General features: G+C 41.1%; 1 protein-coding gene across 1 annotated transcript; it reads right to left on the minus strand.

Moving 5' to 3' along the window:
- Window positions 1–3,268: 3,268 nt before the first annotated feature.
- Window positions 3,269–25,289, minus strand: LOC119149377 (hyaluronidase-1-like). Its single transcript, XM_037390574.1, has 4 exons — window positions 25,175–25,289; window positions 13,935–14,888; window positions 7,376–7,465; window positions 3,269–6,194 (listed from the first exon to the last, which is right to left on the minus strand). Exons 2-4 carry the CDS (start codon window positions 14,850–14,852, stop codon window positions 5,766–5,768), a joined length of 1,437 nt encoding a protein of 478 aa, XP_037246471.1. The 5' UTR covers window positions 14,853–14,888; window positions 25,175–25,289; the 3' UTR covers window positions 3,269–5,765.
- Between the last annotated feature and the right edge of the window lie 360 nt (window positions 25,290–25,649).

Genomic DNA, 25,649 nt, shown 5'->3' on the forward strand with positions numbered 1-25,649 from the left:
CTCAGTTTCACCAGGCTTGAAGAAGAACCTTTGATAGAGCAGCAGAATGCCATGCACTGGCCCTGCCTCCACCCTGACCCCCCAAGGTTAGCTTGCATATCACCTGGCGGCAGTGCTCCCCTGTCCCCGGATCCCACTGTAGCCCACTGAGGGTGAGGAGGGGCAGGAGGAAGATCAACATTGACACCAGGGCTTTTTCTCTCCCACATAAGGGAAACCTGGCAGCCCAGCATGGGGGAGGCGATACCTGGTGTGAGTTTTAACATTCCCATTGGGAATCCTGTGTAGAAATAGAGAGCTGGATTCCTTGGGCATTAAAATGCTTGTATTGAAGCTCGGTTCCACTTTCTATGAGGAGAGGCATGAGCAGCTGTACATAGGGGCAAGGGTAGCAACACAAGGTGAATGCAAGCATCAGCTTGAGAAAATGCAGCTGCCTCTGTGTACACAACCCACTGCCTGCATCACGGCCAAGGAGCGGGGTGGCAGGTCCGTAGGGTTTCCATAGCACATAGGGTGCATGGACGCAAAGCTGAGGAGAGGAGCAATTTCAGTAAAGGGAAAAAATAAATGCTTTTGGTTCTGCCCTGGAAACCAAGCATCTGAAGGAGCAATATAAAAAATGTTCTTAATCTGCTGTCTAATTGACTGAGAAGGTTATTACTAGCATGGAAACAAACATCATTTTTCCAAAAGCTGCCCACAAATGTCAGACTGTTTGAGGAGAAAAAGCAGGACTGATACTCTGGGCTGCTTTGCTTCTCGTAGATATTGGAGAACACCTTAAATAAAAGCCAGGAGACTTCTTGCTGTAATGGAAAAGTGAGAAAGGAGCTCTGACTCTCTCTGAGAAAACAGGCTGCTAGCATGTTAAAATACCATCCTAGTCAAAAAATAAATAAATTGCTGAAGGGACCACATTTATTGTTGAAGTAGGAGCAGCTGCATGAGCAAAGTTTAAAATATTGTCCTTTGAAGTCATAGAAGTCTGCTTATTTTTAGCTTGTTAGATGCTGTTAGCTTCCTGTATAAACGCAGTTACATAATAGACATAATCTGCACAGCAGCAGAGGCCATACATGCCAAGCTATAAGGTTACGCAACTGCCTCCGAGCTTGCTCCCACCAGGCAGCAAACAAAGCCTCACGCCCCTCGTAACTGGTCTGCTGCTTCTGGGCCAAACTTACAGGCACATGTATTACAACATACGCATGCATACGCGCATTCATATACACCTGCACATGTAGATATGTATGTATATTAACACACAGATATATGCCCTTGTTTTCTTACTACAGCTTAAACAAGGTATTAATTGAATCAGAAAAGTATTACTGTTGGATTATTCTGGTGACATTAAACAAGGGACAAACTGGTATGTTGTAACAATTTAAAGCACCAAAGTTAAATCCTAAGCGCGCACTTACTTTGGGAAGATGCCGAAACAATTCTCCCTCTTTTCTAATGTGACTTGTAACTGATCCTTAGCGCTGGGTGCACCATATTGTATGTGGAAAGCACACGGTGCCAATGCTGAATAAGAACAACTTAGGGGCTTTAGCACCCCCAAAAGAAGGGAAGCAAGCAGAGGAGCCTTTGGCTTCCTGTGCTTTTGCGGCAGCTGGGCAGCTGGCCTTGCACGGTGGTACATGCTTTATGGTCCCACAGAGCACCAGGCTCCAGCCCACCTTGCATGATCCCGTCCTGCACCCACTCTGGTACAGGGCACTGATGCAGTGCCACATTGTGACCTTAGCCTGACAGGTGACATAGAGCATAGTCACCTGTGGAGCTAAGGGGATCAAATGCATCTTGACTTTCGTACTGGCTGGTGTAGTTAGTGGTCCCACATGGAAGCACACAAGACATGGGAACCCTTACATGCATCTGTGCAACTTGTGCCTGCCCTCAGTCAGCGGCATGGCTGTCTCCAACCCCACCACTGGCACCTGTAGTTGTAAAGAACTTCCAGGGACATTGTCTAATGGTAAACCTGATGTTATAAAATAAAGGGCTCTAACTAGCTGAAATAGCAAAAAAATTGTAAAACTACATAAGCTTAGATACTTGGTTCCTTCAATAATTATTAAGAAGCCCAGACCAAATTCTGATTTTGGTTTTCTACCTCAGACAACCTGGTTGTCTGAGGATACAGAACTGGGTTTGCAGTTCTTCCCAGAAATATATGAGCAAAATTCAAAGACCTTTGTTTGCAGGCGGAGGTAGTACCACAGGCACTCATACACTCTTCCATGTGAAGTAACCTAGACTAACGAAGAGTCATGGGCAAACTTGCACATAAACTGACAGACCCCTAGGAATTTTAACAAGGCCCTGAGAGTGTACCCTAACAGAAAATATACATCACAAACTGAATCAGAAATATTGCCATTTCACCCACAGCATTTGTATACTTTGCATAAACTTCCCATAATGTACCAGAATTTTAGCTGATGAAGACCTTATCTCAGTTTAATTGAGGTCCTGCACCTGGGGAGGGACAACCCCAGCACCAGCACAGGCCAGGGGTGACCTGCTGGGGGGCAGCTCTGCGGGGAAGGGACTGGGAGTGCTGGTGGGCGGCCAGTTGCCCATGGGCCAGCGGTGTGCCCTGGTGGCCAAGGCGGCCAGTGGGATCCCGGGGGGCATTAGGAGGATCGTGGCCAGCAGGTCGAGGGAGGTGATCCTGCCCCTCTGCTCTGCCCTGGTGGGGCCACATCTGGAGCGCTGTGTCCAGTGCTGGGCTCCCCAGTTCAAGGGAGACAGGGAACTACTGGAGAGGGCTCAGCAGAAGACTACAGGGATGGTGGGGGGACTGGAGCATCTCCCCTGTGAGGGAAGGCTGAGGGAGCTGGGCCTGTGTCGCCTGGGGAAGAGACGGCTGAGGGGGGATCTTGTCAATGAATGTAAATATCTTAGGGTTGAGTGTCAAGAGGATGGGGCCAGGCTCTTTTCAGTGGTGCCCAGTGACAGGACAAGGGGCAACTGGCACAAACTGCCACACAGGCAGGTCTACCTGTATATGAGGAAGAACTTCTTTGCCTTGAGGGTGACAGAGCACTGGAACAGGCTGCCCAGAGAGGCTGTGGAGTCTCCTTCTCTGGAGACATTCAAAGCCCACCTGGACGTGTCTCTGTGCCACCTGCTCTAGGTGAAGCTGCTTTAGCAGAGGGTTGGACTAGGTGATCCCCTTGGGCCCCTTCCAACCGTGACCATTCTGTGATTCTGTAGATTTATGATTTCCAAATAAATTGTGTGCATGACACAATACAGTTTATTCTTAAAAGGCTACAGAAATAATGGAAACACTTTACAAAAAGTGTTACGCAACATTTTAAGAACATATTTCACTGACACAGTGCATAAGGATTACAGTGTTTTCACATCACATCTGGTTTTAGAACACAGGACAGTATTACATAAAGCAGGACCATCCAGTTTAAATACAGATTTGTGGCAGCTATTCAGCAAAACTGAGCTAATAGTTTCTATGCTTTCAATACATTAAATTATGTGTAAGTTGAAGTTCCCCTTGAAGTTTATCATACTCTGAACTGAATAAAGAGCTAAAGCAGAATATATATAATCAGTAAAAAATATGTGAAATGGTAAACACTCTAGCTTCAGTCTAAAGGCATAGTTCTTAACAACTGTCAATTTTTCTAAACTTTAGTTTTAATCCTTTCTCTCCCACACCAGAATAATGCTTTTTACCTTCACTTTTGCGATCACCCATTGCTGTTACACACTAGAAAGCAAAAGGTCAAGCAAAGCTCTCCTGTAGTTTCTCAGCACATGTTGTCACAGTGACTCACTATAGCTAGCCCTAAGTCTCTTTAACTGAAGTCAGTCCCATTCCAGTGTCTAGGTATCATTGCAGCCTTAAGATACCCACTGCAGGTCTGTTATGAGTTGGATCTTTGGCTCAAGTGAATCTGAGCATCATGGCTCACACCAGCTGTGAATCTGGTCCTGGCAAACCAAAGTAAGTTCTTTTGTGGGGTTATCATGAAGAAATGTTCAGAGATAACAGCAGATTACAAAGAACATAGGACACCCAAGCAGATCATAATGCATTGAGACATGTTAATACTAATTTAGGGCAGTATCAGGAAGGGGGCCTGGCTAAGGGTCAGATTCAGATTTCTTACTCAGTTGAGCATCCTCTCCACATAGCCTTGCTGATTTTAAGTAAACTGCTACAGGAACAGGGTATTGTTTAATGTAAGCAGTGAAGTATGGCCACAAATGATCAATACAGACACTAATCAGGGTAAAGAAAATGTCTTAGACCCACATGTGGGTTTCTTACTAATTTCTGTGTCCGTGCTCTGGAACAGTATTCAGTTCAATGCATCATACAAAAGCCTCAAAAGAAAATTATTTTAGTATCTTCCCTAAGTCAGAGACATGTAGGGAATTTTTTTGCCTTCAATTCAATGAAGGCATTCATTGCTTGCTACGTTGAAAGGCTGTATGGAAGACAGATAGGTCTTTAATGAAATACGTTTATTCACAAATGAACATAGATCGATGAATAATTGCAAATGGACACGCCACAGCCTGACAGGATGGCGTGTTATGGATGCCAGATTCATCAGTAATCAGTAGTTCATTAAGTTATACCACCTCCAAAGAGGTCCCCACCTGAAGCCAAAGGCTGCAAGCCAAAATGTTGCTGGCGAGTAAGGTCCTTCATCTTCTCCTCCCCTGCTCAAGGCACACCAGCAGTGGGATGTCAGCCTGTTCCCATTTCCCAGTCGCTGACAAGCCAGTTTGGTCGGGTGACTGCACAACAGCAGCAGGAGAGCAGAGTTACCAGACCCATGTAACTAGCGAGCAGAAAGCAAAGACCTGCAGCAGCCCCAAAGACAGCAGTGATACCCAGCAGCAAGGCTGCCTGCTTCCCAGGGGGTCAGAGCAAGAGGAGAAGAGCTCTCCCATTGCCTGCCTGGGCAGAAGCACTGCAGGATGCCAGCTACCAGCATTGGTCTCAGAGGTCAGGAGCCCCTCACCTAAACGCATATACATTCTGCTGGTTGGCTGGTGCGATGGGAAAATGAACATTTGACACAATAACTGGCAATTGCAGAGATTTTCAGTTGAATGGTACCTTTGAAAAGGATGGCACAAAGCTACCGCTGGAAATACTGATATGTCTAGAAATAATATTAATCAAATTAGGCCCTGAAATGCTTGACATACATTTTTTTTAAAGTGTGCACTGATGTATAACTTAATGCTCTTCACATTGTCCATGCAGAAGCAGTAGGATCGGTACAGTGTGGTGGATGTGGCTCTGGGCACAGTGCTGCTGTTTACATAAAATGACATTTGACTTCAAGCAAGAGCTGCAGTGAACAGTTTGTGATCCCTGGTGCAAATGAAGACTCTCCTCATCACCATATGTTAAATCATCCAGCCCTGAAAGAAAGAGTCTCTGTGTCCTTTTTTAAGCTTCTACATGGATGAATCCTTGTACAAGTTTATTCAACTTTTTTTACTCAGGTAAGCTTCCACTGCTGCAGCAGAAGCTTTATCTGTTGAACATATGAGTAAAACATGAATTAAGAGTAGAGAGGTGGTAAAAAAGAGGAGGTTGCTTTCAAAATGTTTGATATCTGAAGCAATTCCAGGAGTGGGAGATGAAGAAACCAGAATAAAACCATCTAGTCAACAAAGCCTTTTCCCTGTGCAGTAAAAACTTGCTAAGGAACAGGACTTTTAGTGACACCATTTCTTACTTCCTTGCACCTCAGAAGATTTTAGTGTGTGGTGCAAAGCAGAAGAAGCTGCATGGCTCCTAAGAGAAAGACATAAAGCTTTTGTTTTCTTGATCTACTGAACACAAGGTGAACCCAGCGCTCCATTAGCCTTTGGTCAGGCAATTCACAAAATATTCCTGTCCAGCCCTGGTAACACTGACACATGAATCTCTGCCTCATGGCTTCAATATTCTCCAGGCTGGGTTCACCAGTGACCTGGAACCTGGGGCCCCTCTCTGAGTGACGGACTCGGATCTTAAAATTAGTGGGTGACAAATGGAGGTAAGCAGAAGAGTCGCTGTTTTGGCGGATACATCTTCCATTCTTCTTGCACAGGACTTTGCTACAGAGTTTGGCTGCTGAGGTCACATTAATGACATAATGTCCTAAGGGTCCGTCAATGTACCGTTTAACCGTTGAGCAGCTGTCCTGTAGAGAATAAAGGACCATGACATATTTCTCAGTAGGTAGCATTGTGTCCAAATTTATTATATCTAAGAAGATGCCAGTACAAAACTGTTCTTAACTAAAGTAACCTGTTGAGAAAAATCTTGTTGGATTTACAGGCTGGAGTAATCTATTGGGTTTAATCCATGGGTAAGATTAGCAAAATATTGACCCTTATTACAGTGTTTATTTGATGCTTGGTAGAACACACAATATTAGATTAGGGAGGAGTCTTAGTAAACAGAAAGAGAGTTTATGTGCTAATCTGAGACTAACTAATTCCTTAAGCAGAGATTTCTGGTAACTGCCAACCAGGAGCAGTGCATGGGACTTAGAGGCTTTCAAGCACATATTGAGTCACCTCTTTGGTCCTGATCTCTCCAGCTGCTTCAGTTTACAAGGAACCACATAATTTTCAGAAACAAGCACAGAAGTTGCTGCAATTGCGGCTAGAAAGTTCCAATTCGAATTTCCCTCTTTCTCTGCCAAAGTCAGTGGTGCTTTGCCAGAGACTTCAGGAGGAGGAGAGCAGACTGCATGAAAAGCAGTGTGTACCAAAGCCCAGCCCAGGCTGAGGACCAGCAGCTAGCCTACCGTGCCTCCTTTGAAACCCCAGTGCTGCCTCCCACCTCCTCCATCATTTCAAAAAGGTTTATTTGTGAAGGCCTGAAGGACCTGGGAGGAGGAACTAGGCCTTTTCTTGTGGTAACATTAGTTTCCATGTGTCAGTTCAACACTGATGACCAGAGAAAATACTCTCCCTCCAGACTCCATTCCTGCTCTGTGGATCTGTACAAACAGCCATAGCTACGCTGTTACAAAAAAAAAAAAAAAAAAAAAAAAAAAAAAAAAAAAAAAAAGCTGTGCTTATATAAAAAGCTGTGCTTATATGTTATTGTTTCAAAACATGTCTGTCTTCTAACCTGGACTCATTATTCCACAATGCTACAAATGACCTGCCCAAAGCAATGTGCTCTGAAGCAACCGGACTTCGCAGCCTACTGAAAGTATGGAACTAACAAGACCTGAAAGTAGTACTGAGCCATCGTCCTCAGCCACTGGCTGACAACATTGATAAAGATAGGTAGGTGCTACAGAGGGTGTGGTGGCAAAGAAGAGGTATTGAGGTGACTCCTAAATACTAACAAACCAAGACAACCTACCTTTGAGCTGGCGTATTGCATACTGCCCCACAGAACAACTCCGGCTGCTCCCAAAGCCGCACTTTCACCAATGGTATTGACCAGATCTGTCTGAAAAAGAAGGCCAAAACCAGACATAAGAAAACCAAAGATATAAAAATAAAAGTAAAAAATCACTAGGATTTGGGCATCACTCCCCACCTCCCTGAGGAGATGTCAGTCCAGTGGTATATTCTTCATAATTAAATTGCTATTTAGTTTAGAAAGCTCTCCTGTGTATCTCCAAAGGTTTGCATAGGTTGCATTCATGAGCGTGACTATTAAATAATGAAATCTTTAGAGTTTATTCACAAGGGGTCCTCCAACCAAACTGGTGGAGTAAGAATTGAATGATCTATTTTATGTACCAGTCTTTGATTGATTACCATATCTACATAGGCATCTTTTTCGGCAAGTGACGATAAGTACAGTCACACATCGTTGGATTACCCTTACAGTGTCTAATTGCAGTTGGTAGGCTTTAGGCAGGGCTCTGACTTGTGCTGCTTTAGCCATGCCAAGACATTTACAGAGCTGCTGTTCCTACCAGTGTGAATGCCATTATTCCAGGAAATATATCTTTGAAAAACAGCCTCTCCCAGTGCTACATAGTACCAAACGGGGTTAAAAAAAACACCACACATTTGCATACTGGTTTAACCATCCCCACTTTTAGAGCTGTACTGATAAAACAGTAGAGTTGTAGCAATAGCAGTAGCACAGCCCTGCCGGAACACAGACAGGAGTGTGTAGAACAGGAGTCCCAGGTGCCTGGCCAACAACTGAGCAACATACCTTGCAAGTGTCTTAAAGCCATTCCCTGAGACTGTGAATATTGTGTCTACAGAAATGCAATTAAATCTTAGACAATATGGAGGAAGGATCTTCTTCCATCCCCAAATTTCAAGGCATGATCAATTACATCTCCAACCATTTCCATCTGCAATAACTGACTAGAAAGTAATTCCTGATCAGTGTTTGTAATGACAGATATCAAAATATTTCTCAATTTGATGAAGAAACAGCAAAATCCTTTTAAAAGTTAGTGATGGTCTTTGATACAGTCTTTTCAGACCTTTTTAGAAGAAAACAATTCAAAACATCAGCCAAATGATCACAGTATGGTGGTGGCACCTTAGAAATGCAAAATGATAGAGTGGAAACCCCATGTTATTATTGTTAATTACTACTAAGTAATTTATTTCACTGGGCAAGTGGGCCTGTTGATTTATCAATGCATAGTTAAGGAGTTCCTATTCCTGAAACATTTATGGCCCAAGAGACATAAAAGAAATCACAAATAAATGCCTTGGGAAAGGGAGAGTCTGCTGAAGAGTTGAAGACGATTACAGAGAAGTCAGAAGCAGTGACTTTGACCCTTAACTAAAGGCTGGACAAAAGAGTGCAGGAAAACCTGCAAAGTCTGAAAGAGCAGAGCTTGCCTACTGGCTTTTATGTAATGTACAGAGAGATTTAAAGAATAGTTGCTCTCGCCTGAAGTTTGTGTTGATGCTGATCATCCAAGCAGTCTTTTAGAGAATGTCATTGCTCTTCAAAGTATGTAGTACAGTGCCAGTTTTATAAAAGGATGGTGGTGTGGGCTGCAGGTGTGACCTTCATGCAGGAAATTGTGGGGGTTTTTTTTCCCATGGGAATTAATTTATCAGTTAAAAAAAAGTATGTGCATTAAAGATCAAAACATCAAATGTTAAGAGAATGGGAAATACAGCCTGACCCCTTGGTAATGAGGATGCCCAGGCTTCCCTCATCTGCAAAGATTACCCAAATAGAAAGGCTGGACTGTGATTCTACATTAGCCACATAATGGTTGAGTGATTTCGTACTAACAGAGTTCAGATCTTGTTAACAAATTACTGAAACCTTTTCAGATATGCAAAATAAATAATCTGCATCATTTACGAATGAACTATGACCTGAGAAAATCCTGAAATAAAGATTTAATAAGCAATGTGCTTAAGGAGTTAGGGTGCTTGACCAGGAGCGAGTCAATCCAGTTTTCATTCCCACATTCATAGTCCACATCTTTCTCTTGTTACTTTCAGAAATCATTTAGATTCACATCCACAAAGGGATTTCAGCACTTCATGTCTAATTCATATGGATAGAAAATAATCAAAACCAAGAGTATGACCTTTAAAGTTCACCCAGTCCTCTGGGTGTGTGAAGTCCAATGGCACTGATAATTTCACAGCTGAAGTTCCCGAGGCACCTACATTTCTGCTTTCATGCACACCTAGAAACACCACCTTGCCAGCGCTGAGAAACTCAGAACTTTTCTCAGGCTAAAGCCAAAATTTGGCATTTGATTGGAAGACATGGGCTGAATTTTTCTCTCTTCCTCCATACTAAAAAGACGCATCATCTCCAGCTAACCCTCCAGCAGGGGTTACCTTCACTGTGAGGTTGCAGACAATGTTTAGAGGGGTGCCACTTCTCTTTCTGATGCCATTTTATTTTGTGCCAATTCAATGAAGGTACAAAGCAGAGCAAGAGAAACAAGTAGGAACCTGACTACAGCTTATGATCAATTCAGCTTAATAATTTGGTAACTTCCCCACAAAGAAAGAAGTAAGGCTTCTGGTTGTCATTTCTACGCATAGTTACATCTTTCACTGACTGACTACTTCAAAGGCCATCAGCACAGAAGGGCTCTCCCCTGAATAACCTACGAACAGGAGGTTGCACCCTCTCTTTTATTTTTGCTCCCGTGTACACTTGTTCTTTTTAGTCAGGTGATTCCCTAACTCATTCCTGGTGTCCAACACAGGGTGCTGCATTCATCCTGAGCAGACTGGGAAGAGAACTGAGCCAAGAGTTCCCACACCAGAGGTGGGTGCTCTGACCAGCAGACTGTCACACAAATTGGGGAGGCACCACCACCACCCTCCCCTGCCACAAAAAGGGTTATAAAATAAAACTTTCACCCCCTATTTGGCTATTTTGAGAAAAGGAAAGATAAGTGTCTCTCATAATGACTGAGTGGCAAATCAGGATGAGAGAGAGGGAAGTGCCCCCATGAAGCCCTGAGTGAGGCACATGAGCTCCACCAGCAGCCTCAGACACAGCAGCCCTGGGTCTGGGACTGAACCCAGCACTGTTCCTCAGCACAGCTTGTCATTAGTGGGCACTCACTGGCATGTGAGTGTTAAGTACCTCACATGGAAGAAAACATGCAAGTTAAAAAAAATATAGATATAAATTTAAATATGAGAATGTTGAGGTGGGGAATCCTATTTTACTCTTTGTATCAGAACTTCATCCATCCATGTTAGAGGACTGTCCTGAAGAGGCAGCTTTATAGGTCAGCTACCACTTAGGCATCTGGTATTACTCCACGCAATAACCAAGTCAACAAAGCTGCTTTCCTGCTGATGCTCCTTCTCGTTCAAACTTTTGGGGGCAGTGTGCAACAACCAAAGATCCTCAAGATTATGCTCAGCTATCTCCAGGCGGACAGCTGATTTGGCACGGAGGAGGATGGTCTAGTTTCCGTCAGTGCTTCTCCATATTTTGATCAGCCAAGTTGCTGCACTGAATGCTAAAAAATAGGAGGTAAGCTAAGCCATTTCAGTTTTGGAGCTTGAGAGGAAACAGCACAGTCAATTCTAGTTAAATTCCAAGGAAAGAAAAATAAGTACATTTCTAATCTTTCCTCTACATTTTGAACAGCCTTAGTCACAGACAAGGTTTTTCTGTATTCAGGAATGGTAGCGCAAGCCTGGCATGGTTGCAGGGAATGATCCCTGTACACATGCACACCTGGTCATCAGAGAAGACTATCTATAGGTGAACAAGAGAATTGTTACCCATTACTCATCGTTTGTTAGTTGTCATCCTGCTTTATTAATGAATTCAGCTATCTAGTCAGGAAGCACATATGCTACTGTGTAACTTCCCTCTCCCACACATTTAGTATTAAATTGTCAAAGAAGAGAGTTTCTAAATACCCTACAGATGGCAAACTGCTTATATGCATTTCTAGCAAATACAGAAACCTTTCATAATGATTGGGATCCCAGTTCAGAATTTATAAATTGTTTCCAAGAAAAAAAGCAAAATTAATTTCTCAGATACCTTATGCACAACTCACCTGATTTCCAGGGTGAAAGGTACAGCACACGTAGCTACAGCATCCATTTGGGACCTGAATCTTTCACCTTTCTGAAGGTCTGCTAGACCTGTGTCTCTCCCTCAGTGTCTCTGACTCACAACCATTCTTTCTATTTTCTTCCACTGTGGTATTTACTGTATTTTTCATGCTGTACAGAAGGGCTTATACACAAGGCTTGAGCGTGTCAGCAATTATTTCTGTTGGACCAGAATGTCACAGCTTTTGCAGAACTTGATGGAGCAGGACAGTGGTCCTCCTGGCCCAGTCCCTGTCAGAGGTCAGGTATCTATTAGCCTGCTATCCCATTTTTTCTATGGCCATTTAGCCTGGATGTCGTTACACTACACTGGCTCCTTTTGTCACATTCATGCACACTGTTGCTGGACCTCAAAGGTTTCATGTCTTGTTTGTAGGTTTATGAGCATCACTTAGGGGCATCTCATGGGTCAAATGAGAAGCTCCAGTCTAGTCTAAAATCTGAACACACAAACCCGTGTTTAAAGTATCTTGGTGACTTCAGGGCTATGAAGGAAAACAAGAACATTATTTTTGTGATCACTCCTATTTAGAGTTTTCTGAAGTGCAACCCTGCAAGTTCCTGGCAGTCCCCAAGCTGTTCACACAGATGATGAGTATAGCCTGGAGAAACATCAAGCCCTGCCCCCATGGCTGCCTGCAGAGCTGGGGACTGTCATCAGAAAACGTGGTGGAGCATAATCCAAATATGTTTCTCTGGCTATGCAGGGATCTTCCCTGGCTGCAGAGGTACAAAGTGAACTTTAAAGTATCTAGAAGTAAATGGCTATATGCAACTGAAAAACAGTTAAAGTGTGTAACTTAGGAGGAACTCCTAATTACCACTGTACTGCTCTGAAAATCGCTTAAGGTAAAACAGTGACTTTATACAGATTTTGAACCTGTGCCTAACTGGCAACAGCATGTTAGTTTTCATAGCTTTAAGTAAAACTCGTGGTATTTTTATATTGATCAAGGGACTAATTTATATTATTAAAAATGTTCATTACTGCATTTGAAGAATGCTCATTTATTTCACAGCCTGAGTTCTTCAGTGAAGGTGTTCTGGGTGAAATCCTGCCTGTGCTGACCCCAGTGGCTCCTTCCCTTCAGTGGGACACAGCCTTGCCTATTTGCCCAGGACTTCTGAACCAGCAAGGACCTGCAGCTTCCACATCACGCAGAAAACACCTCCAAAGGTGTCCCTGGATGCTAAAAATGAAGGCAGACCAAATTAAGGATTGCTTCTATGTACCACTTGCTTCCTGGGGGCAGCCTGAAACTCTTCTCAGGCTGTTAGGGCTCCACCGCACCACCCCAGCTCCAGCTCCAGGCTAAAGCCACATGCAGCCTGTGGTTTGCTGGACTGACCATTGCCTTTCCCTTGCCCCTTCTCTTTCTTTTGCTGTTCTGGTTGGAGTCAAGAACATGTCTTTGGCAGCAGCAGAAGCGAGCTCTCATGCAGCTCTCTGTAAACCAAAGGGAGGGAGCACCCCCAGATATGCTTAGCCATCAAGTGGTTGTTTCCATGAGGTCCCTGCCCCAGATTTCCTCCCTTCTCATGGAATCCATAGTGATCAAACCAAACTTTTGGCACTTGGAGCACATACTAGAGAAATAGATATGCATTTGTGCCTCTCTATTATGCGCATAAACAAAGTCAGAGCCACAATCATCATTACATATCCAGAAAGTCTGGGATTTATACACATATACTTTTACCATCAATGCTGTGGCCACTATGTATTTATTGCACTTGTTCTTTGGTGAAGGAATATTGCATGACTCAAAAACTTGGTTTCTTTATTAAAAAGTACTCCACAGTATTAGCACTAAATGTTGGATCATGAAGATGTTTGAACATGTTGTACCTCTGAAAATCGAGATGGCCAATGCTTGTCATGCAGGAGTGAGGAACTCCAGGCCAGACTAGTTTACTTGAGTGGTTTATTTCTATACTGAAGGAATTTACATTTGGATAAAGAAACAAAAAAGCCCTGAGGCTCCTTTCTCATGAAAGTTTCTTTCCACTACACTAATTAGTTTTGAACTTCACAAAAAATTGTCAAGTTCATTTCACAAGCTGTCCTGAAAGAATTAAAATATCAGAATGAATTACTTCCTTAAGGAAATGATTTCTTTGTACTTTCTTTCTAAATTACCCTCATTAAAAATACACAATGTTATCCTACAGAAGTAGACCAAAGCACTGCAATATTAAGTCTTGAAAGGTGTAGAGTTTTGTACTGTGACTACAGTACTTCCTTTTGCAGGGGCTGCCTTAAATATGAAAAACAAATGCATAAGTCCTTTTATACAAGGAAAACTTTCAGAAAGTATTTCTTCTAAGAGACTGTTTCAAATCTAAATTTCTAAAGAAGTCTGTCTGCTTACCTCTGTTAGAACATGAAAAGTATAGGCATAAAATGGTCTGGAGTAAACAAACACAGGCAAAACGTAGTCTTTTCTAGCAATTGAGGCAACACGTATCGCCTCCTTAACCCGATAGTGAACAAATTTTAGTGCATTTGGACTTGACTTCAGTATATAATCCAGGTATATAGAAGGGTAGAGAGCAGTGCTTTCCTTCCACAACCAAAGCAGGAGGTCATTGCGGGAAGACTCAATGGCTGGGCATCTCCCTGTGTATGTTTGGGGGTGTTCTTTGTAATCATAGTTGTAGCAGTCTGGGTAGAGATAGTAACCCCACAAACCATTTGGTCTCATATGCTCAGCCAGAAGGATGGTGTTGTTCATAAAACTCTTGCCAGCATTTTCAAATTCCTCTTTAGCCACTTTCCTAATTCTGTGCTCTGACCACTGAGGATGCCGTCTCCTAACCATCTCCAGAGATTTATTCCTATAAATGCTTTTATTGCCCCAGTTCCTATCCCACTGGGGCCTCCAGTTTTCCCAGTCAATGACTGCAAGTCCCTGAAATTTCTTCATGGGTATGCAATAGTCAATGTCAGACTTTGCTTTATTAAGGTGTTTGATAAGACTTTCATTCTGGGGCACCCCTCCATTGACAGGGTCTCCATCATCTGAGTAGTAGGGATAGTATCCCAAATGAGTGTGATAAAAGATTGTCACATTGGATCCGCTCAAAGTCTCATTGGTGTTGGATGCAATGTCAAAAACACTGAGATCCAGGTCTACCTTGTACCGCAGCCTGCACTGCTCAGTTGGCGCGTTCCAGACAACCATGAAAGGCTTGTGCAGAACCAAAGGGACCCGTGCTGGCTTCGGCAGCTGAGCGTCAACCACGGTAAGCAGTGCCACCACTGCTAACCGTTTGACCCAAACATCCATGGTATATTTTTTTCTGGGAAATTGTTTTGATGTGTCCTTGAAAACAAAAAAAAAAAACCAAAACTGTTAGAAAGGCAGTAGCCACGCTGGAGGCAGATAGGATGGCAAAGGGATGCCTTTTGGTTTTATTTGCTTTTGTTAACGTTATACCCAGCACAAACAGAGTAAGGTGAAAACTATGATCTTGTAAAAATTAAGTCTAATTTCAAAGGCTTTGAAAGACTTTTTGATAGACTTTGTTGTCTTGAAGTGTGTTCTGATGGTCAGCTTTTTTTTGCTTTCTTTCTCACCCAGACGTCTGCCACAGTTGCTTCAGACCTTTCCTTAACACTTTTTTGGTTCCTGATGTTTACAAAAAATGAGTTAATAGAAGAATAACTTAAAACAATAGTTTAAAACAAATGTGCTGCTCATTTGAAATTTCAGCTTCCAAGCATGTTCTGCTATGGTCAGTCTGACTTGCCTGGAACATCATCGCAGTGGGGCTAAGCCCTTTTTTGCTATCTGTATGTGGTAATGGTCACTAAAGGAAAGGTAATTCAAACAAAAGGCAAATACTTCTACTTCACACAGATTAATCAAGAGAACTCAGAAACGCTGTAATTTCAGCATATCTGGGAAAAAAGTGTATTGTTATCTACCCTTGAATTTAATTTTCATTTTCTAAATGAAGAGATGCAAGAGAGATAATCAGTCTGCAGGCTAAAAGGGTGATACTATTAATGACTTAATGGTTTAAGCTACTTACTATACTGAAAACAAATTAAATATCAATATGTTAAAGAAAATAAAATGTGGATCTGAACAAGCTGGAAAAGCATGCTGTATCTTTGACAAAGGAGCTATAGAACTTTGTCTATAGAAGTGGGGGCTTATTAGCATGAATTTTTCCTTTCAGGGTCTGCTGTTTTCCCTGACTGTCCCACTGGCTTGGGGACTACTAGTAGTCCAGGAGCTGCCGGAGCTGCAGGGCTGCTGGCATCCTGGGCACACACACCATGACTTTGCACCCTGTGGAGCAGGTTTAACCATTGCCTGCCGTCGGCTGCTCCAGGATCTGTCCCTGCTCCTATCTCTTCCCCAAGAAGCGCAGCTCAACTCTGTCCTGGGTTTGTCTTTCAGGTCTTTTTGCTGGGTAATACAGTACCTGTTACTGGTGCTGATGAGCAACTACATGGTGGGCTCCAGCTGATATAACAGCTTGAATCTAGAGTCATAAAAATTGTTTGCTCTAATGAACATTGCTGCACCTACAGTATGATGTGTTTATCCTTTCAGTTATTATTGTCTGTCATTCACCCGTCAAGTTTCTCCATTTTAGTCACATTAAATCACTGCAATCACTGTCTGCATTGCAGGTTCAACTCAGGCACTAGCCATGTGAATTTAAAATGTCATAACACTGGATAAAAACATCCATTTTTAATTATTTCTTTTCTTGCCCATAAAGTCAGACCGAAGTTATCCTAGTGTAATTAGCCTAGCTTCACTTGTCCCTGATATTTTCTCACGCAGTTAACACCAGCTGATCACTTAACTCCTTTCCTAGACAAAGAGAGCTCTTCACACATACCCATCCATTAGCTTACAGCCAGGATGCCTAGGTTTCTTGCTTTCCAAACCAGTACAGCCAACATACCCATCTACTAGAATCTGTAATACTCCCTGGTTATTACCTCTAATCTGTAATGGGATGCCAAATCTACAGGAAGGCTGCAGATACACCTACCCAAATCTGCCAGCAAACTTATTAAAGAAAAAAACCTTTTCACTGTTCGAAAATGTATTGGCTCTCGTAAGTGATACAATCCAGGATTTCTCCCCCTGTCATTTGTCCTTCCTTGCTATTCTTCCATCTTCTGGGTTTGATGTTTCTTTTCCTTTGCCACTGCTCTCCTGATGTTCTGCCTTTCCTTTAAGTCTCTACTTTGTCTTTTTATCTCCTGCTGAACAGCCTTTCTCTTCTCCAGCCCCAGTCTTGTGGTTTTCCATCCTCAGTCCCAGATAAGCATTAAGTCCCCCTGACCAGTGGTCTGGTACAAGAGCACCTTCCCAAGAGGTGGCGGAGGCAACTGGCATTAAGCAATGGCTATGGGCAGTGAGCGAGGAGCAGGACTGCAAGAAGCCACAACGCAGAACTCCCCACGAGCAAGCCCTCATTAGCAAGCCAGAGATTTATGCTCCTGTTGTTTCCCCACCCACTTTCTGGCTGCTTTTTTTGCATGCCTAAATACAGATTTAGCACCCAAGTTTTAAAACTTTGCTCACAATCCTTTAGATCCTATTAGGGAAAATGTCCTTGAGTGAAATGGGCCATTGCTACAGGCCATCAAGCTGGTACTACGTACAAGCGTGCCTGTTGGAAAAGGATGCCAGGTTATTTTCACTCCATTGATCTGATGGAAGTCTTATGCTTGCAACCGGTATCTTTTTCTCTCTTTTCCTGCAGAGCCTTGCATAATCATCTAAGTAATGTCATAGGCTGGGAAAAAAAAAAACAAACAAAAAGCCACAAAAAATGCCTTTCCCTTTCTGTTTTATACAAAATAATGAATGCATCGCAGTCCTTTGCACTCCTTTGATGCAGCAAACTGACTTAGTGCATTTGTAAGTGCTTTTTCATGATTTGCACTGGATTGCTTTGCAGTACATGAGAACAAGTCCATAATATAAACAAAGATCTTTTCAAAAAGTTATAGCTCAGATGAAATGGGAAGAGCATCAGGAGAAAAAGAAATGGTTTAGTGAATTTCTGTGTAAGAAAAGATCTGGGAAAAGATCCCAGCTGCCTATTCCCACAATGCAAACACTGATATTGTTCAGCCTTGTGTTATTATGTACATATAATTAGATCATTTTGTCAGATATTAATGACTAACATAGTACATTTCTTGTCTCGATCTGACAGCCCTAGGCATTACAACATTGCAGATAATAAATCATAACAAAGATAATCCAGGAAATAATAGTGCAGGATAATTGTAAGTTATATTTTTAGTTTCTGGCCAATTGTTGTCACTGTCACTGACAAGGCATTATATCACAGAATGGTTGAGGTTGGAAGGGACCTCCGGAGGTCATTTGGTCCAACCCCATTCTCAAGAAGGACCACTGTGAGCCAGTCACTCGGGACCATGTGCAAAACACCACAAGTGACAAAATGAAAATATTTATCTCAGGACATGTTGAATAACTCTCAAGGGTCTTTTGACTGGATTGACCAAATCTTCCTTGAAGTTGTGAAGAAGCCTGGACACCTTGCTCAACTGTAGACACAGATGTCTGCATCTGCAAGCTGAATCCCACAAAAAAGGGCAGGAATCTGTCTAATCCTGTTCAAGCAAGTTAGGAGTCTTGTCAAGGAAAGCCATTCAAGGTTATCTAGTGAATACTGTACACCTTCCAAAGCTACTATATATTCCCTATTTAAAGCTGTATGGAATTAGTCAACCAGCTATCCCTGTTAACCTAGAAAAGGTGGTGATAAATGCCTAGATAATATGACTACCTTTTAGATGGCTAAAGTGTATCATTGCAAAGCATGTCACTTTTCCTGCTACTTCCTATTATACACAGGAGACCTTCCCATATGCGTGATTCCTTAAAGGGTTGACATTTTAAATTAAAAAAAAGTCCTTTGAAAAAGTTCCAATCCAGTTGCATTATTCTGCAATTTATTCTGGTTTTATTTGCACATGGGAATTTAATTACAGATGCTTACTTTTTCTTTAAAAAGCCATCTAAAACCAAGTGAAGCGAGTTTTCAAAGAAAGAGGTAAACCTATAGTTCTGAAAGAGGGGGAAATAAATTATCCATTGTTTCACACATACACAAAAGAACCTCTAAAGAAGAACAAAACATCTTTTATTACAATTTCCACTGTTGTATCTTTGGACTATGGCCTTTTTAATCTCATGCATGGGCATTAATTGGACTGCTTTAATCCCCGTTTTTTAATGAGCGCAGACACTAACAATGCCTCCTTGAAGCTCATTATCAGCCTTGATTCAAGTACTCCTGTTTTTCTGATTCAGTGACATATTATCATGGTTAATTTAACTTCCCAAAGATGCACACAGCTTTCTGAAGCACTACAGTGTTTTCAGAGTAGAATCTGTTCTCAGTGTTTCTGCTCTATATTCTAAAAACAAAAATGAATTCTTCATAAGTGAAAGAAGTGGGGCCTGATCACAAATACATTAAGGCTGATGAAGTATTTTTTACTGTATTCAGGAAACTTTGAATCATATTCTTACTGCACGAAATAACATGTAGTTTTCTATTTACATCAGTTTCTGCTGTGCAGCTTAGGATGAAGCAGGTTATGACTGGATTTCAATATATCCTTTAATAAGTGTGGTGAAATTCACCATTTCTTGAATAGAAAATGCAAGTTAATTTCTGCACATTCACATTTCTGCAAAAAGAAACAAGAAAATGTTGGCTTTTCCCGAGCAAATGTTGTTAACTTAGTCCAACTTTCATTTCAACTGTGTTTATTAGTCAGAATTCCACTATATTTCCATTTCCAAATAGTTGTTAACAGCTGAACTATCCATCTTAATTGCACACTTTGATTCCAAAACAACAGCTTAAAATTAGTAAAAATGTAGACTCACCCTAAAGAAACCTATTTGCACACCATGTATTCCAATACAGCCCAATGGTGTTCTCCAGCCAGCCAGTTCTGCTTCTTTCCTGGTTTTTATTGATTATCCTGGCATTCTTTGCAGTGTGACACATGATGTTACAGATGGTACTTTTGCTTATGATTCATATATTGACCATATAGCCAGCCAACACAACATCATAATAGCCAGCAAATGCATCCATCCTCTGATTTTATACTCATCTGTATACTGGCTTTTCAAGGAAGTATAATCCATACATTTAGCTATAATACCATTCTGTGTTTTCATTTTCTGCTGAGTTTAATTGTTCTTGATGCCCAGGGTTTATAATCTCTTCAGGATGAACAGCTCATTTGTAAGGACATATTCACTATTCAGATTTATCTTCCAGGAGTGGGACATGTTAAATAATTTGACTACCTATGCAGTTTAATGTCAATGACCAACAAGATAAGAATCATTCTTCAATCAAACAAGCATTTCACAAAACTTAAAAATCTGTCACTGGATACTTTATTTAACAGTTGATGTTCTGGAGACGTCATTTCACTATCATTCTTTAGCTGTCAGATGAGAAATTTACAGGATAGCTACGTCATTTTTGTACTCATTTTGAGGAAATCCATGTCATTTCTCCAGATCTGTAATGGCAAAGTATGACGTGAGAGGAGAGTGATTTTAAGCAGAAGTTGCAGTGAAGCAGAGAGTATGTAGATTTAGACCTAATTTAAAGTAAGATTAAAAAAGATGGTTTACCTGACATTTCAATCTCTCTGAAAGATCATAAAGATGACCTTAAAAGCTAAATCACATTACAATTGTAACACCTGGAAGCCCGTATTCCATGACTAAGTTTGGTTTATCTTACTCCTTCAGTTCAGACAGGGGAAGACTACACTTTCAGTTTCAAGACTGTTGAAATGTATGCAAAGATGTCGTGTACAGTAGGAAAGCAAGAACTCACAGACATGTGATTTTACCTGTGGAGAAAGAGTCATCTTTCACTGAACTTCATAATTATGTCAGAATTCAGAAACACACTTTGAAAAAAATAATAATCTGGAGTTCCTACAGTAACAGCTACTTCAGATTCCCTCATTAACCTGTACCTGACTAACATAACATAAAATCCAGAATAGGAAAGAGGTACAGTTAAATCATAGAGGAAAGGTGATTTTTCCAACAGAATAGAATCATGTCTTGTGGCTTAAACTAGATATACAACACTCTACCAAGCTTGCTTTCAGACTCTCATATGCACTATTGACTCTTGTCTTGCAACCGCTGAGTGTAGTGCTATACTTTCTTTCATTGTAGACACATGTTCATTTTAACTAGTAGCATTTTGCTTGGAAAAGAAATTAAACATGGTGGGACTTGATAAGGAAATTAATGTATCTGTATTGTTTGCATTCCACTGAGGAATGTGCAAAATTGGCAGCTAAAAGAAATGTCCTTTTTTGAACATTGACTGATCACATTTGGGGTAGACATTATTATTGTGGCTAAGAAATATGGACATTTCAACTGTATTTGAACATTTTTCCACCATACAATCACATTTAAAAGTACCTTGAAAAATCTTGTGCATCAATATATTATTCTCTATGATGTCTGATTTATATGCACACAATATGCATTTACAAGATACTGTGTGTTTATCTACGCATGTATGTATAGTCCTCTGTCTTTTTAGGAAATAAGGGAAAGACCAAATCTACCTATCCTGTCTCTGTCTTCCTCCCTCTCTGCTGTTATTCTTCTGTTTCAAATTATGTAAAGTCTTGCTTTTCCTGGTTTTGTTGAAAAATAGCTTGCTTAGATAACTTGGTAAAAAGGACACAGACTGCCTATCTATCCTGAATCCTTCAGAGGTCCAAAAGCATAAAGCTACACTAAAGAGAGACTAAGTATTCACTGCATCATCGTAACTACCACTTTGCAGTCTCCTGACTCACGTCTTCCTAATTCTCTAGCTATATATCTCAGACTAGATTCCAAGTTAAAAAGTGAGCAGAAGAGTAATACCGTGAGAAGGACTCTGGGGTGTTGGCAGATGAGAAGCCCAACATGACGTGACAGTGTGCATCTGCAGCTCAGAAAGCCAACCAAATCCTGGGCTGCATCAAGAGAAGTGTGGGCAGCAGGTCAAGCAAGCTGCTTCTCCCTCCCTATTTCACTCTCATGAGACCCCACCTGGAGTACTGTGTTCAGCACTGGGGCCCCCAACAGAAGAAGGACAGGGACCTGTTGGAGCAAGGCCAGAGGAGGGCCACAAAGATGACCAGAGGGTTGGAGCACCTCTCCTGTGAAGACAGGCTGAGAGAGCTGGGGTTGTTCAGCCTGGAGAAGAGAAGGTTCCAGGCAGACCTTATAGAGGCCTACAAGAAAGCTGGAGAGGGACTTTTTACGAGGGCATGTGGTGATAAGACAAGGGGAAATGGCCTTAAACTGAAAGAGGGTAAATTTAGATTAGTTATTAGGAAGAAATTCTTCACTATGAGGGTGGTGAGGTAGTAGAACAGGTTGCCCAGAGCAGCTGTGGCTGCCCCATCTCTAGAAGTGTTCAAGGCCAGGCTGGACGGGGCTTTGAGCAACCTGGTCTAGTGGAAGGTGTCCCTGCTCATGGCTGGGGGGTTGGAACTAGACCATCTTTAAGGTCCCTTCCAACTCAAACCATTCTGTGATTCTATGACTCTACGTTTGCGTCTTCCTTGCAGATCGATACAAGTACAAAAATGAACATAAGATTGACTTTTTCATTTACAATTCATATTACAGTTCACTTCCAATAGATGAACAGAGATACCAGGTCGCAAGGCACAAAGTATCATCCCTTTATTTTTGTGCAAAGTATGAGAAAAGAAATTCAAAGAGCAAGGACATGGGGATTCAAGCCTATGCTATCACTGCTGACATTTTTGTACAGTGTGGATTATTCATTTTTAAGCAAATGGAAAATGCCAGAGGACATTCTTGGGTGTGTATCACAGTTTTACAGTAAGTCATGTTTGGGCCAGAGAGCTGCTTAGGCATTTCCTGTTTAGTTTTATTGTTTCGGTTATGTGCAGCTCATGTCATGCCTTAAATTGAGAGAAAAGACTGCAAGGAAGCATGGGAATAAAAAAAGAAAAGAATTGGTATTGAAAATATATTCTTTCCATGGAACCCATAAATCTTCTTTTCTATTATATATAACCATTTTAGCACGTTATACGTGTGTTTGGGCACCACGAACATCAACTGGTCCAATGCCCCAGTGCTGCAGCAACTCCTGATATTTTTCCAAATGCTTTCACATCCCTTTTTTGGAGCCTGCATCCTTTCCCCTCCCCCCCGCCCCCCCTTTTATCTGCCTGTTCAAGGCTGGGTACAGCCTGCTCAGTCACAAGCGGGTGTGCTGGGCTCAGCTTGTCCTCGCTTCGTGCTCACACACAGGCAGTGGGGACCACCAGGGCTGGGGATCCCCTTCCCTCATGGCTCTTCTCCCTCGCTGCCACATTGCCTTTAACGCAGGGACCTCAAACTGGTTTTCAAATATTAATTCTTAACTTCCTGCTGGAAAGAAAAACATTTCCTATTGGGACACTGAAACTTTTCAGTGATTTACTAGCAAATCGGTGACAGAGGGAAAATTAAGATACAGGTTGTGGTTCCCAGTATTGTTTTATTTAAAAGACCGTCCCATCACTTTAAATCACTGCAGATTATTGATGGCGCTTTGAATACCAGGGAAAGATAAAGTGTATGGTGTAAATCTGTCTGTGCAGTAGAGGGAGATTAAATATATATGTCCCACAAAAAATTTTTCAGTTGTTGAAGGATTGAGTGAAAGAAGTATTTTTTGAGTGGATGAAACTATTTAAAATCTAGAGTGTTATGCCATTTTACATATCTAATACATGAATTTAGATTGCATGCAATATATGAAGCTGATCTTATTTTTATGAAAAAGCTTGATGTATTGTTATTTTCAATTCCATTCCATCTGCTTCTATTGCATTATAAATGGAGACAAACATATTTTTTAAAAAAATATTCTCAATATTTTAAGTTGTAAAGTTTATGTGAAAAATACAACCTTTTCTATGCAATTTTAATATTTATTTCTTTCCCATATGCAAAGAATAAAGGGGGGAAAATAAATCCTTTTTTTTTTTTTCCCTTCTCGAGGAGCCATATTGATTGTCAGAGCTGTTAAAGCCTTAATTCCCTGAATAATTAAGATGAATGTTCTCAGCAGTGTTCAGTACGCTGTTTGTCTGGCTCTTGATGGGTGAAAAGTGCCTACCAACAGTATCTGGAAAGAAGTTCTTACTGTTTTATAGATTTTCCTTTTAATTTATTACTAAATACTTTTAACTGAAGATCATGGACATAAATGGGCACTAACAGAATATATCCTACCTTTTGGCATGTAATTTTAATAGCTTATAATAATGTACAAATGGGTAATACTGTACAATAAATAATACATGCGTTTACATTGTTGCAAAGCATTTAAAATATGCTTCTTTCACACCATCTGCTTAATTCACACATTCATTTCCTGAAGGGTTTGTTGTTATTAGAGGCACTTATAAAAGAGAAAATTCAGTTCAATTGATAACACAGAAAATTCAAACAATCAGGCCTTGGCTTATTCCTCAGAAAATGCTATAAGCTAAATTAATTTTAGCGCTCTTAAAGATAAGTTCTGCTTTCAGATGGAGTCATTCAAGAAAATTCAATTGAAATTAATGGAGGGGGTGTAAAACTAGAAATATTCCAATTGAATTCATGGAGTTATTAAGCATTTATAATATTGTCAGAGGAAAAATCTGTCCTTTAGCCAGCTAAAAAACTTAGTATGCTTGCAAATGCTTAAACAGTTGTGTATTTCCACTGTAAATCTCTTCTTGCAGTACATAATTCCTATTCTTTTGATAACACAAAAGGTAATATTACACTTTGCCAAAGAGAGGCTCTAGATAATTTGGAAAATATGTATAAAGTATTTGAGGTGAAATTAACTTCAGACTTTATTTGCATGCCAATACGCAGCTTGTCTGGCACCTGCATTGTCTCAAATAAATGAATTAAACATATCTCTAGCTCTACAAATACCCGGCACAATATATTAACACAAATCATTAATAAACAGAACCCATTGTCAAACAACTAACTGCATCCTCTTTTGGGCTCCTTTTGAGATTAAGATATACAGTAGGTGATGGACTGCCTTTATTGTGAGTCATCTTGAAACAATTACCCTGAATGTTTTGCTTCTAATGAAAGAAGTATTTTTTTATTTTTCATATGAGATTAAATACAGGACCAATGTATGATTAGCTCCTTTCTAGGTGTGTAGTGTTGCACGCATAGCCCAGTGCATTTAAGTATTAAACCGATTACCCAAATTCTGAGACACCTTTAAAGTCAAAACATTACTCTTGTTTTTCAAATGTGCATTTTATTCACAGACAGCATTTCAAGATCAGTTTTCTAATTTAAAATTGCTGTTTCACATTGGAGTGTAAAGCACCAACTAGTTATTTGACAGGAAAAAAAAAAAGAAATAAAATATAGTCCAGAATTGACATGCTACAGAAAAAAAACCCACAGAAAGCCTTCCTAACTGGTAGACCATAAACAGAAGTGAAAACTTTGTCTTTACTAGCTATTAATTGAGTAAATAACATGGCACTTACCTCTAGAAAATCAGTGAACAGCAGAAAACTTTGGCGGAACAATTTACAACAGCTGATGTGTTTGTCCCGGGAATGTGCTCTTCCTAATGAGTGGGCTTTTAACTAATGAGAAACTGAGGGCATCTGAAGATAAGGGCAGAATTTTACCCAAACACTCATCGTGTCATTGCAAAGTAAGTAAATAAATTAATTTAAAAGTTACCTGTATTACTTATAAGCAACCTGGCTTTTGCTATAATGATTTTGTATTGCCTACTTTTATGGCCTGATAAAGGAATGACTGGGCTGGTGTTTGAGAAGAATTGAGTTGTGTTTTAAGAACTGCACGCTCTGGACTCGGGAGTGACAGGCATTAACAGCAGGACAACTTGGTCACTAAGCCACAGGGAGAAGCAGGGATGCTTTCAAAACCGAGCAAACAAAATAGTTCAGGAAGAGCTGTTTTAAAGAACTGGCTGGATGACTGGACCCAGAG

Source organism: Falco rusticolus, chromosome 5 (genome assembly GCF_015220075.1).
Source record: "Falco rusticolus isolate bFalRus1 chromosome 5, bFalRus1.pri, whole genome shotgun sequence".
NCBI lineage: Eukaryota > Metazoa > Chordata > Aves > Falconiformes > Falconidae > Falco > Falco rusticolus.

What these genes read in the sequence shown, in the direction of transcription:
- LOC119149377 (XM_037390574.1), bottom strand. Translation starts at nt 14,852, where the DNA reads ATGGATGTTTGGGTCAAACGGTTAGCAGTGGTGGCACTGCTTACCGTG. An exon ending in CTTTTCATGTTCTAACAGAG is followed by an intron (nt 7,466 to 13,934) that starts GTAAGCAGACAG and finishes CTTCTTTTTCAG; the next exon opens with ACAGATCTGGTCAATACCAT. An exon ending in TGCAATACGCCAGCTCAAAG is followed by an intron (nt 6,195 to 7,375) that starts GTAGGTTGTCTT and finishes TATTCTCTACAG; the next exon opens with GACAGCTGCTCAACGGTTAA.